This window comes from Nannospalax galili, unplaced genomic scaffold (assembly GCF_000622305.1).
Source record: "Nannospalax galili isolate Female #2095 unplaced genomic scaffold, S.galili_v1.0 scaffold596, whole genome shotgun sequence".
Taxonomy (NCBI): Eukaryota; Metazoa; Chordata; class Mammalia; order Rodentia; family Spalacidae; genus Nannospalax; species Nannospalax galili.
Window position 1 is genome coordinate 4,791,647 of NW_008340140.1, and position 14,319 is coordinate 4,805,965.

The following is a 14,319-nucleotide window of genomic DNA, read 5'->3' on the forward strand; positions in this document are numbered from 1 at the left end:
AACACACATGCATAGACATGTACACATACATATATACACATAACTAACACATTTGCGGTGTTCATACACATATGTACACATACATGCCCAAACACACCTTCACACTGATATACATAACATGCATACATATATACATATGCATATATATAACATATATACATGTGCATACCCTTATGTACGCACACATGGATAGACATACCTACACACTTAGTGCACATAGACACATGCATGCACATATATACATGTAGACACATATACAACTACATACATACACAGATGCCCAAGTTCCATCCCAGAGACTGTTTCTACTTAGGGTGTGGTCTTGGCATGGAGACTTTTTAGGGGGAGTCCCCATGTGTTAGAGAACTAGGGACCCTGCTCCCTCCTTTCCCCTTCACTTGATCGACCACTTTCTTCTTACCCAGCCCCACCCCCTCACTCCTCACTTGTTTAGGTGGCTCTGGTGGAGAAAATGTCCCTGAGCCCAGAAGGTCTCAGGCCCCTCTTTATGTTCCGACACCTGTTAGTGTCCCCTGCAAGCCCAGGGCAGGTGTTTGCAGGGCCTGTTGCTAGGTCAGGTCTTCAGGAAGTGAGGGAGAGGGTCTCATAGGCTTCCCAGTGACTAACAAAAGGAGGGTGAAACAGAAAGGCAATGTCTGCATCTGCAGGTACCCTGCCCTGTCGGGAGACCCTTCCCGAGCCACCCCACCTACACTGCAGCCCTGCCCAAGACCTGTGGACTCTCTCCCTGCCCTGCAGACAGAGTCTCCAAGGACCACATCTCAGGAGCTGCCTAAAGCAATCCTGCACAAAGCCATGGCTCCCCCGAGCACTTTGTTCCTATTGTGCAGTGGGAGGTGGGTGTGGCACACATTTCCAGGGAGGTATAATTAAGATAAACACTGTAGGTTGCACAGGCTGTGGGTGTCCATTCTGTTGAGTGACTTTTGACAATGGCACACACCCTGGTCACCATCATTCAAACCAAGACACAGGGCACTCCTCAGCCCCCAAAGGTCCCTCTCAGTCCTCAGCTACTGCCTCTTCTCCAGCCCCACATAGAGGCAGCCCCCCGTCTGCCCCTGTCACCACTGATGAATGTGCTGGTCCTGGAACTTTGTGGACTGGAATCATATAGACTGTGTGCTTGGGGGTCCTGCTGGTTTCTGAGGCTGCCCTGCTGTTACCTATCCCCACAATGGCTAAGCGGTGTTCAACTCTGGGAACACAATTGCTCATTTATCACTGATGGATATTGGTCTGTCCCAGGCTGTGGGTGTTAGGATATGCCTACTATCTGCATTCTTGTTTCAAATCCTTTTCTGGACAAAGGCATTTATTTTCCTGGGTAAATACCTAAGAATGGGGATGCGGGATCCTTGAGGAGTATCTGTTTTCTCATTATTTTCTACCTCCTATTGCAGGGTGCTTGAGTATCTCCTTGGAGACCTATCAGGAAATAGTGGATAAAATTTGTACTCTTGGAGAAGGCACCCAGGCCAGGCCTTTGTTAGCCTCTGCTTGTCAACAGTGACCCAAAGCATATTTCAGAGGAATCAGGAGCCACAAGGATGGGAAGAAGTAATTTAGAGTAGTGGTTAGGAGTTTAGCTATGGAGCCAGAGGCCTGAGTTCAAATCTAGCCTCTGCCATTTACTGATCACTCAATCCCAGGGATGTTATTTAATGCCCCATGCCTCAGTTTCCCTATTTGTAAAAACTAGTTATAAACTAGTTGTTGGTGTGTGTGTGTGTAAGTGTGGCTGTGATTACAGTAGGATTCCCTCTCAGAGTTCATCTCTCGTGATGCTCAGGATAGATGGGTCCCTGTAGCTCTACAAAGCAGGCTCACCATGCCTCTGGCTGTCATCCCCGTCATCACAGGGAGACCACAGTCTGGGCAGCAGGGGGCACTTGTGAGCATTGGGCTGCTGGAGAAGGAGTAGGCAGCCTGACAAAGGTTGCTAGGAAAGCTGTCCTGTTGGGAAGCCCAGGATCCAGGTGACTTTCCCAATGATTGGCATGGCCCCCAGCTGGCCTTTTCCTGAGCCAGGTACATGGGACCAGGCATGTAGAATTGCCCTGAACAGAGCACTCACATATGGCAGCCAGCCCCTTCCCATCTTCTTCACCCCCGCCCCAGTCTCCTTATCCAGGAATATTGGGAAATATTTGCTGAGGGCTGATCTGCACCAGTGACCAAGACAAACTTGGACCTCGGAGCACATCCCCCAAAGGCTGAGGTTCAGGACGGCTGGCAGCTTGCTGCAGCCCTGGCTTGCCCAGGAAGGGGCTGGAACCCCAACTCTCTTCTGGGTCTCAGCAGCCTGGGTCCCTCCATGACCAGGGAACCCATCACTGAATTGGGGTTCATGCAACCTCCAGGGAGGGTCTTGTTACATAGAGATGTCTACGAATACCCACAATGCTGGAAGCAGAGAATTGTGGTCCGTTCAGGAGAGAAAAATAACTGAATGGTCTGTACTTGGTGTACGTAGACAGGAGTGGGCACCTCCCTGCAGGGGGAGTGCCACCCCACTTTGCTGAGGCCCCCAATGTCCAGGTGGAGGGAAGACGTAGCGAGTGACCAGGGTGAAGCTGGGGCCTGAGTCAACAGCTTCTTCTGGGACAGGCTGACAGACAGGGCAGGGCCCTGGGGTCACCATAGTCAGGGGTGGCCAGTGCTTGGGCCAGCTGACCATCATTGGGAAGGTAGAAGGTACCTCTGGCCTGTGCTGGGGGACAACATCCCACAGGGTCTCTTCTCATCAGTGGTTTGGGCTTCTAGAACCTTCTGTCTGGGTTCAAATCCCTGTCAACTACACCCTTTCAAATTCCTTTCAACTTTACTTGTCTGTGAATCCTCAACATCCAATATGTATAATTCCCATTCTGGGGTCTTGTGATGTTTAGCAATAAAGATAAATACAGCTAACGTGTCAAACTGGAGCTACACACCTCCCTGGCTTCAGACTGTTTTAGTCTAGAGCCAACCCAGTGAAACTGGTTATTCCCCTTTTATAGACAAGAAAGGCCCACAGAGACGGAGTGATTTGCCAAGGCCCTAGTGCCATAGGATGCCATCAAGCAGGGCTTAGAACGATACAGTCATGATGCAGCATCTTACATTGACAGGGACTCCTCATCACTTAGTGCTATGTGCATCAATATAAAGGGAACAGGATTTGGGGTTGGAGAGATGACTCAGCAGTTAAGAGCACTGGCTGCTCTTACAGAGGACCCAGGTTCGATTCCCAGCACCCACGTGATGGCTAACAACCTTCTGTAACTCCAGTTCCAGGGGATCCGATGCCCTCTTCTGATCTCTGTGGGCACTGCACAACACAGGTGTACTTACACACATGCAGGCAGCATACTCATTCACAGAAAATAAAAATAGTAAATAAAATATATTTTTTTAAAAGACAGGATTTCCAGCATGCCAAAATCTTCAGTGGAAGTAACTGCCTCAATGCTGACAGAACCCTGGCTCTGCAGAGACTCCTTCCCCAGCCAGCTTCTCCTGCCTTCCTCCAGAGGCCCCCAGGCACAGCTCGGTTCTTGGCTGCCTACTCCTGTGGTGGGGCAGATGGACCTGTCAGTTTTCCCTAGAGAGCTCTTCTGGGTTCTCTGGTTGAAGCTAGGGGAAGCAAACTAACAGTGCCCTGTGGATTCAGAGCTCATAAAACTACAGGACCCCAGGACTCTATGAGGTGCTAGAGAGTCTGGGAGGGAGCAGCAGCGAGGCCTGGGGCCGCCTGGAAACTTAAGTAGGAACCTGGGCCTAGATTGTCTCCAGGATAGAGCCAGGCCTGCAAGGATGGCTTTAAACCCAAGTGGGATTTAGATGGCCTGGCGTCTCACAGTGCATGTTGAACAACTGAATGGGAGCCACAGGGGCTGATGGGAGCAGTTGGGGGAAGCCCAGAAGGCCCAGGCGCTTCCTGAGAACCCTCTTAGGTTCTACATGCTGCTCCAATTAGCAGTAGCTGGTGCAAGTTGCATCAGATCAAGCCTCTCGTCCCAGGAGGGCAGCTCTGGCTGCTTTCTCCTCTCCTTGGTTCCTCTTTCAGAGGCTAATTGGACCGATTTGCTTTGCTGAGGGGCTCTCCAAGGACTGGAATCCTGCCCAGGAGGAGTTCTCCTGTCCTCATGTGGCCTCTCTCATGTGGAACTCAGCCCTGACACAAATGTGTGTGATACGTTGTCTGGAAGGACGGTTAAAGTGCATACGTCTGAACTTTAAGAGCTGTGGTCAGGGGCCTCGGGGAGTAGCCTGGCTTCTGGGTTTTTATTAAGCACCTGCCCAATCTGATGCTACTGAAGAATTCTGGGAGCCCCCTCTTTGAGGAGCAGTCAGGGTCACAAAACCTGCCTTAAGGCTGAGGAGCCTGGAAGAGGCACCAGAGGCCATCTGTGCATGTCACACTGGTGTCTTTCAGGAGGCTGCAGGCCGAACCCGAGCCGAGCTCCAGTGTTGAACGTTGTGCTGCATGCTGAGCCTGCACTAAACGAAAATTGTCCACTACCCTAAAGGAACTTTCCACACCAAGTAGTGAACAATAGTCTGCACTGCGGCCTCTTGAGGGTTGCTGGGCATGGACTGAATGTTTTGGATCATACTAAATTTATCCTTTCATGCCTGCTTCCTTTTGCTTAGTGTAACATTTTCAAGGTATTGGTACCTTGTTCCTTTTTCTGGTTGAATAGTATTTTGAATGGCCATACCTTGGGTTGACTCATACATCCATCCATGGATATTTGAGTTGATGTTAGATTTTACCAGCTATGTTATGAGCATGTCTACTGTTTACAATATGGACATGCATGAACGTACCCATAAAGTCACAGCGGCTCTCTGCCTCCTGAATGCTGGAACTAAAGGCCAGCCAGGGGTGCCTTTGTGACCCTCTTTCTCCAGCCATGTCTGCAGACGTTTTTGGTTATTACAGCTGGGGGATTGGGACACTCCTGGCACCCAGTGGGGAGATACCAGGGGCACAGGGTGCTCTTGAATATAGCGTACCGCATGGCCCCACAGTAAAGAAGGGTCCTGCTCTGAGGAGGGTGATACCAAGACTGAGAACTTGTGTTATAACAGTTCAGTGGGGCATTGCGCTGGTCTCTGTGTAGTATCCCTGTCAGCCTGCATATGTGGGTGCAGAGGATGTAGGGCGGTCCAGACACTCAGATTTCCCACGAGGCCCCATTCAGATGCCTGGGCCACAGCTTGTGGTGTGACTCAGACCCCCGTGAGAAGCTGGCTGGACTTGCTGTCTTTATGTTTTTGCTGAAGCTACTTTCCCCTTAGGGAAGGAGGTGGCCCAGGTGGTTCTGATGGCTGCAGGAGACCTGGAGCTGTGCAGGGAGAGGAGGCTGTAGAACGGTGTGTTTGTGCAGGTCTGGCTGAATCACTGCAGCCTCCCACCCCTTGGAGAGCTTGGGCCTGATTGGCTAGAGTCCTTGGCCAGCTCCTCCAGTAGCAGTGACTCAGGTTTTCCACCTGTAAAATGGGAGGGGTGGCTCCTGCCACCTCCTCATCAGTCCCCAGTGCCAGCTGCCCTCAGCAGCCCCCAATTCCATCAAAGGCAGGTCTGCGATGGCGGCCCTGAGGCTGCAGTGTTCACTGCTAGTAAATCCGCATTAGCAGTAGCTCAGTTAGGAAGTCACAGAGGGGCTGACTCTGAAAGACAGGATTCATAACACGCCCATGTGGGAGGAATTAGCAGTTTTGCCCCTGGCCTCAATGCATCCTGGAGCCTACAGGCGAGGGGCTGAGGGCAGAGAGCCAGGCACTGGAACTACAGGGCTGGACCAGTCACTAGGAGGGAGGTAGAAGCCTGCAAAGTCTCCTGGTGCATCTGCTGGTCAATGTGACCCCCCCCACACACACACATACACCCAGGCCTGGGGACAGAGGGAAAGAGATGCTCCAGGTCCGAGTCCAGAAGGAAAGGGTTAAGTTTGGGTCTTGGGCCTCACTCAGTTGCTGCTCGGCTCCGGATGGGGAGGTCTGGGGGCCCTGGCATGGAGAGGACTGGCCTTCTGCCCAGCTCTCAGCTCTGGGAGGAGAGCCAGGAGCTCAGGCTGACTCACCAGGGGGAAGGCTGGGAAGGCAGGGGTGTGGTGGGAGGGCGGGGCTTGAGCTGGGAGAGCAGGGCCTTCTGCAGCTGGGATACTTTCTCACCTGGCTGATGACCATACCTGTTTCTATCTTTTCTCCCATCATCCCCCACAGCATTCTGCTTTCCTGGGAGGCTAATGGGTGGCTCTGGGGGCAGGGTTTGCTTGGGAGGGTTCCTATCTCAGCTTAGCTATAGACCAGCTCGGCCTGGTGAAGACCTGCCCCTAGGTGAATGTGAAGGCTCTGCTGTTTGCATCCTTGGAAGACTCCAGGAGCACTTGAGCGTATCGTGCAGGTGCAGAGCTCAGCCCTGGCCCTTTAGTTTTCTTTCATTGTGGCTGGAGATGAACAGAGACATGGAGAGACTGTTCTGTCCTCAACCACCCCTAGCCACCCCCAGCACTTCCTTCCCAGTTCATCTCTCCTGGGGCTGACACACCACAGGAGGGAGATGGGAGAGGGGTATCCCAGGGACAGCTGACACTGGGCATCCCTAGAGAAGAGGGGGTCAGGAGGGAGCAGGGGAAAAGATGGGGGACAAGAAGACTTGCTGTGGAAGTGGGGCCCCAGGGAACCTCCCTGAGCAGCCCAGGCTGAATAGGACCTGGGTGATGAGGAAGGAACCTCAAAAAGAGGGGATAAGAACCCAGGAGAGCACAGATGTTCAAAGTGGGGAGTGAGCCTAAGAGACAAGAGGGCCAGGACATGGACACAGTGTTCTCTTAGAGTGCCTGAGGACCTGGTTTCCACCCTCAACACTGCAGTGCGTGCACACACACACACACACACACACACACACACACTGTCTGTCTGTCTGAGAAAAACAGACTGATGGAATGTTCTAGAAGTTGTGTGGTAGGAGTATGGTGATGGAAGGGAACTTCTAGAAACTGACACCATGGGGGAAGACCCTAGAGTGGTAAGAATCACCCATGACTTTCAGTGGAATGTGTTGGAGTCCTTCAAGTCTAGTGGTGGGACCGTGAAGAATAGGAGGGAGTGACCAGAGCAGAAGGGACTTTGAGGAGATGAAGACCTTACCCATCCTGCTCCCTGGCCCTCCTGGAAGGAAGAGCAGCCACCTGCCCAGGCTCATACAGACAGAGTAGTTGTTAGACCAAATTGGCTGAAATCACTTGGGATGTGATATTCGCAGAGCCTGGGTTGTCAGGCTATAGCTCCACATCTGCAGTGACAGCAGTTGACAGCTGATAGAACTGGTTCCCACCCGCTCTGCTGGTCTCTGGAAGTTTTCTCTTGCTCACAGCATCTTCTTTCCCCCTCGCCCTCAGCCCAGCGCTCCGCCCACGAGCTGCCCATGGTGGAGAGACAGGACGTGGATAGCTGCCTGGTCTACGGGGGCCAGCAGATGATCCTCACCGGCCAGAACTTTACAGCTGAGTCCAAGGTCGTGTTCACAGAGAAGACCACAGGTCAGTCAAGTGGCTTTTTCGGCTCTCTGCTCATCCTCAGAGCCACACAGATTCGAATGTCTCTTTCCCTCCACTGGAACGTTACACCTGGCTTATCCCTACACAGGTCATCATCATACAATGTGCCTGGCATGCTTTAACTGGTCCTTGGATATTTTGACAGAGACTAAACGTATCACCTTTCATCAACTCTGTTTTGTTTCCATAGTTTTTCCCCCACATAGAGAATCAAACTTTAAAAAGATACTTTTTCCTGTCATCATCATCATCATCATCATCATCATCATCATCATATTTTGGTCTTTTTGAGACAGGGTCTCCCAGTATCCCTCGCTGGCCTGGAACTCACTATATAGACCAGGCTGGCCTTGAACTCAGAGAGATCTGCCTGCTTTTGCCTCCTGAGTGCTCGGATTAAAGGCGTGCGCCATTGTGCCTGGCTTACTTTTTCCTATTATTTAGAAGAGAAACTGTATACATCAGTCCTCATTGTCCTAGGTTCAAATCCTGGCTGTACTATTTATCTGTTCTGTGATCTTGGGCAAATGACCTAGTTTTTCTGTGTCTTGATTTCACATTTGTAATTATGACATCACTGGGTATGTCAAAACATAGGAAACATGGGCTGCTTGTGCTTTAATATATTGTGAGCAGTGCTCTGATGAAGCTTCTAGAGATTTTAGGGCTAATCTTCTTATGCACAATCTCTCTGTATGTCTTTCTGTATATTCAGGAGTGGTTCCTGCAGTGGAACCCTGGGTAATTCTGTTGAGAAATTTTCAAATTGAAATCTTTACCATGATACAAATAGGTTCACCCCATCCTACAGATGTCTTTGTTGTAAATTGAAAAAGCTTTGTAGGATTGGTAGGCAGTGACAGTTCACTTACATGCAATGTAACAGTCTCATGTATTATCATGCACTGGAAGTGTTCAGTGAGAGCGGGTGCTCCTGCCGCATTCTGGAGCTGCCAGGCAGGAGCTAGAGTGTCCAGGTTATTGGGAGATTTGTCTCACAGCACAGGAAGCGTGGGTAGAGATGAGGCTGGACTGGGGTGTGGATCCCTTTCTGGAAATGCAGGTGTTGGGTCTGATGGTTTGTCTGCCTTCTTAAACAAACCAGGGTCTCATCAGGGTCTAGGAGTGGCTGATCCCGGGTTCTATAAGGAGCAGGCAGATCCTGCCTGGGGACAGCTCTGAGGTCTTGGTTTCAATGTGGTGATTGACTGACTCCCAGGATGGTCTCTAGTGGGTGAGGAGAACAGTAAGCAGAAACTGGGAGGCCTGTTGCTGTCACCACAGCAGGAGGGGACACTGAGCAAATTTGGTGGGAAGCCTGAAGCCTCTTCCACAGTGCTGAGGGTGACTGGTGTGGGGCTCTGGGGATCTGAGGTACACCTGTCCAGGTAGACGTGGTGACGGAAGACATACTGGGGTGAAACTGACAGAGGTGAGACTGACATAGTTTGTCCCTAGGCAGGAAGAGCCCGGGTTCACATCCTTTCCTGGACATCATTGTTACTAGGACTGGATAAGTATGGCGGGGTGTCTTGTGAGTGGAAGGTGTACCCAACATCCCTGCTTCTCCTGCTGGGTACCCCGAGTTCTGCCCAAGCCCTGTCCACTGAAATGTCTGCAGATATTTCATCCCACAGGCAGACTTGCTCCTGGTGAGGAAACAGCAGTCTGTGGCTCAGAGGTCATCAGGAAAGGCAGGCGAGGAAAGACAGGGTTAGGGAAACGCTGGGACAGGGTCATCTGAGCACAATGACAGTGCCTCTCACCAGACCAGGCAACCCTTTGCTGTCACACACTTGTGCTGTGCACTGGAGTATTGTGTAGAGCAGGGAGGGGTAGGAGGCTGGTGTCTCCAAGCTCTGCATCAAGGGCTGACCTACAGCCCACAGGACTCTGCTGGTTGTGTAGTCTCTGCTTACACAGAATGTGTGTGTGTGTGTGTGTGTGTGTGTGTGTGTGTGTGTGTGTGTGTGTGTGTGTGTGTGAGAGAGGGTCTCTCTGTAGCTCCACATGTCCTGGAACTCACTATGTAGACCAGGCTGGCCTCAAACTCACAAGGTTGTGTAGTCTCTGCTTACACAGAATGTGTGTGTGTGTGTGTGTGTGTGTGTGTGTGTGTGTGTGTGTGTGTGTGTGTGTATGTTTGAGACAGGGTCTCCCTGTAGCTCCAGCTCACAAAGGAACTTGCTATGTAGACCAGGCTGGCCTTACTCTCACAGAGATCCACCTGCTTCTGCCTGCCAAGTGCTGGAATTAAAGGCATGTACCACTGTGCCAGGTGTGTATGTATTTTGAATCCTGCTTTTATGCTGTTTATGCTGACATTAATATTCTCTCAGAACCAGACAGTGAGCAGATGGGTATTTCCCTTTGTAGGGCCTCACAGTGCTTTATTAACGCACTGGCTTTTTGTCAAGCCTGAGCAACCCAGGTAGAGACAGGGCTCTGCTTGGTTGAGGCATATGTATCAGTTACCTGTCTCATTGCTGTGATCAAATACGTTGGCCAAAGCAACTCGAGGAAGGAAGGGCTTTTTCTGGCTCGCAGTTCAGGACAGTCTATCATGGTCACATTTGCATCTAAAACAGAGAATCATGAATGGTGGGAACATTGAAAGTGTCTAATAACTTAAAGTAAGTTCTCTTACCATCACACTTGTTTATAGAAAAACAAAGACAGGAAGTTTACCCCAGGGAAACCAAGACATTAAAAAAAATAATAAGCAATGGTAACAAGCCTGGGCCAACCTCTGTTCGAAGATCTTTGCCACCTGCCTGAGTCCTCATGATTGTCCTCCACCACCATGGAGCTACTGTTCTCCAATTCGACTGCTCAGACTCAGACACAGAGAGGTTAAGTGACTTAGTGAAGATCACACAGCTGGTAAATGATGGCGGTGAGATTTTAGTCCAGGCTGCCTGGTTCTATGGTTTGCACTCTGGGCCATGAGCTGTTCTGCTCTGAAAAAACTCAGATCTGGACTGATCTGCTCCAAGATCCTTCATTTTCCTTAGGCATGGACTTGAACCAGTTTGTGGTATTGGAGACCCTTGACTTCTGCTGTGGTTGTTGGTAGGAGGAGATTTGTTTCATAGGGAAGAACATTTCACACCAGATTACTGAATCCCAGGGGACCAGCAGGAGCATCTGAGGCCCCCTGAAGCGCCCAAGAAGTGGGCTCCCCTTGGCTCTGATAGGAGGCCCCTGACATTTGTAAGGCACAGGGCCTGCTCTTTTGACCCTCAGGGTTTTGACCTCACTCTGGGCCAGACCTTGCAGGGGGATCCCGGTTGCTCAACTTGATTTTTCCAAAACCAGTCCTCTGTCCATCTCCATGGACACTTGGCAAGCAGGCGCTGCAGGCAGGTGGTGGAGTTTCCAAGGCAGGGGGATCCCAGCTGTCCTTCTCATTGGGAGAGGTGACAGTTTCAGGCTAATCTTAGCCTTAGAGTTTGGTCATCTGTACCGGGAGCCTCAGAGTTCTTTTTATAGCCATCCACTGAAACAGGCTTGGCACTTTCTACTGCAGTGAGAGGACCAGCTGAGGAGGTGGAAAAACAGGAGGAGAGGGGCTGAGGAGCCACCTAAGTCAGAAAAGCCCCATGTTTTGGAAAGTGCCGTCTTATTTATAGCAGCAATGATGATGGTGATTTTGTGATTTTTTTTTCAGTCCTATTTTTAATTCTTTTTCATGACTTGCAGGGACCTGTGAGACTCTACCCTTGCCTGTCTCTCTGATCTCAACTGATCATCTCTCCCCCTGGCTTGCCTGGCTACAGAGAAACCCTCTTCCTTCTGTCTTCAGATACCCCCAGCTCCTTTCTGCCTCAGGACCTTGGCATGTGATACTGGCTTCCCATCATCCTTCCAACACTCCCTCCTGTCCTATGCTTCCTCTTACCCACATTTTTGCTCAGAGGTCACTTGCTTGTAATCCCTGTCCTCCCAAGTGGTATCAGCCTGACCCATCACCACACTCAGTTATCCATATGACCCCCAGAATTTCACCTGTCTTTCTGCTGTCCTGGGGGTTCAGTAGTCCCCTATATAATGGCTCTTAGTTTTTTTAAGAGCAGGGACTCAGTGCTTGCTGCTTTGCCCTCAACTTCTAGAACAGTCTTTGCGCAGAATGGAAGTAGCATCCCCTATTGTCCCTCCCCCCATTTTACAGACACATTGACAGAGTCTCAGAGATACTGACCTGGAGTCTCTGGGCCAGCCCCTCTCTGGGGAAAGATCTGGAATCCCCAAAGTAGCATTTGCCTCAGCTCTAGGGTAGTTTCTCAGGTCATGCCAAGGATGGCCAGCACTAGAGTGGTTCTGTTGATCTCGCTTGGCTGCTGGGAACCTTTACTGTATTCTCTGCAGAGTAAGAGGTACATAGTCTTCCAGGCAAGGTCAGGCTGGGAGGTTAGGCTGTTCCTGCCCTCACTGGGAACCCTGGCCCCTGGCCTTGGGTAGAGTTGGGGGGTCCCAGCAAAACATTGCAAAACAGGAAAAAAATCCAAGGACACAAAAACACAAGTGATGCGGTTGAGGAGCCGGGGTTGCCATGGCTCTGAGAGACTCTTGCGCCTGGTTGCGATCCAGTGTTTTGGAAGGTTCCTCCATGTGACACAGGGTTTTGGAATTCCTCAGCTGGTAAATCCTTCTTAACTCAGGCCCCTGGCCCTGGCCAAGCCGCTCCCCAGCTCTCTGTGTCCCGCGGGGGCGTAGGCTGGACACCGGCCCACATGGAATTACTCAGCTTTCAAACTGAAATTGTTTGAAGAGGCCTCTTGTTTTTTTGGATAGTTTTCTTGGCCCGATCTGATGGCAGAGACTCCCGTCACCTGTCGAGAGGGCAAATTGATTTTTTTTCAAGAGGAGGCGTGGGTGGTGGAATTCCCTCTTTCCCACTGAGTCACCAAAGCCATGACTCACTTTTACTCCGAGGTTCCCAAAGGCTGTCGTTTGGGTTCTGTTTAATAAATAGAACCATGTATGTGCTTAAAATATATTTTGAACTATTTTTGCTAGGTAAGTATTTTCCATGAATGAGTGTGATGGAGGAATCAGAGGTGTCTTAGCAACGGCCCCTCCCCTGCACCTGTTCCTGTCCTGGGCTGTAGCTTCCTGGGCTCTGGGTGGGCTAATCCCACCAGACCCTGGCTGGGAGGATCCCTGGGAATCAGACTCCAGGCTGGACAGCATGACTAAGACTCGGGGGACCTTTGCCCTCTGTGACTCATTCGTTGCCAGTGTCATCAGCCCTTGGCCTCCAAAGACTGACTGCAACTCCGAAGCCACACTGGAGACAGAAAACAGTCTCATTTTTCTGACAGCTACGCATCTATCTGATGTTCAGCCCCCTTTGCACAGATCCGGGTCTTGGGGGAAACAAACTTGTGCAGCCCACTCTGTTTGGAATCTTGGTAAAAGGCTACAGAAAGGAATTTCCTAATTAACTTGAATTAGTGTTTGCTCTCTCAGAAATTGGCCTCAGGTCTGGAGAGATGGCTCAGCAGTTAAGAGCATTGGCTGCTCTTGCAGAGGACCGGGGTTTGATTCCCAGCACCCACGTGGCAGCTAACAACTTTCCATAACTCTAGTTCCAGAGGAATTTAACACTTTCTTCTGACCTCCGTGGGCATTGCATGACATGGTACACCTACATACATGCAGTCAATACTCATAGAGAAATTGGCCTCAGGTGGCATATGCCTCTAATCTCAGCACTTGGGAAATGGGGGCTGAGGATGTGGCTGAATTGGTAGAGTGCTGGCTTAGCATGCATGAAGTCTTGGGTTCCCTCACCAGGACTGGATGCACCAGGCATAGCAGTGCATGCCTGTTATCCCAGCACTGGGAAGGTAGAGACAGAAAAATCAGAAGTCCAGGCCATCCTTAGCTACATAGCAAGCTCTAGACACGCCCTGGGCTACATAAGACCCTGTCTCAGAAAACTGGAAAAGAAAAGAGGGAGGGAGAGAAGAAGGGAGGGAGGGAGGGAGGGAAGGAAGGAAGGAAGGAAGGAAGGAAGGAAGGAAGAAAGAAAGATCATTGATGCCAACAGCCTCTGTGAACCTCCCCATTGGCTGGTGGCTTAGTTTTTGGAGTATCCAGCAGAAGCTCCTATCTGTCTTCTGATGTGTGGCTTGGGTCTCAGTTTCCCCAACTCTGAAAATGGGATGGGTGGTATTTTAACAAGAAAAGAACATGAAGACACTGCAAGTGAGGGCACAGCAGGTACCCTGATCCTCGGGGGTGGTGGGTAGGGGGGCTCTGGACCTCTCCACCTGGAGTCCTTGGGTTTTCTTGGCTGACAGAAGCCTCTGCCAGCACAGGGGACTTCCTCTCCTCTTGTGCAGAGCCTTCAGACTTCTGGCTCCCTGGTCCAGCAGAGCTGGGGGGTGGGAGGGGTGATGGCCGGTTCTTCCCCTCCCCCTCTACTGATGGGGATGCTGAGTCACACATGCGGTTGATGGACTTCCTTGAGGCAACAGAGCTTTGCCGTGGAAGGCGGAGCCCCAAACCCCAATTTCCTGGTTCCCAGAGTGCATGGCAGTCTGCAGCCCATAGAGCTGAGTATAGACAATGCTTAGGGCTTAGGAGAGTGGCTCTGGGAGATGAGGCAGGTGCTGAAAGGGCCTCTGTGAAAGGTGGACCCTGTCCACACTTTCTCTTTCTCCACTCACTAGGCCTCCAGGGCTTCCACATTCACCCTGGGTATTTATTGAGCACCTACAATAAATACATATATAAA

At 50.9% G+C, this 14,319-nt stretch overlaps 1 protein-coding gene across 3 annotated transcripts in view; it reads left to right on the forward strand.

Annotated features, from left to right (window-relative positions):
- Nucleotides 1-14,319, forward strand: part of Nfatc2 (nuclear factor of activated T cells 2) — a 141,091-nt gene that overhangs the window by 81,311 nt on the left and 45,461 nt on the right. For all 3 annotated transcript variants that reach the window (XM_029564546.1, XM_008835150.2, XM_008835148.2), the window contains exon 6: nucleotides 7,416-7,556. In XM_029564546.1, coding sequence (XP_029420406.1) covers nucleotides 7,416-7,556 — 141 coding nt within the window. The remainder of the gene's footprint in view (nucleotides 1-7,415; nucleotides 7,557-14,319) is intronic.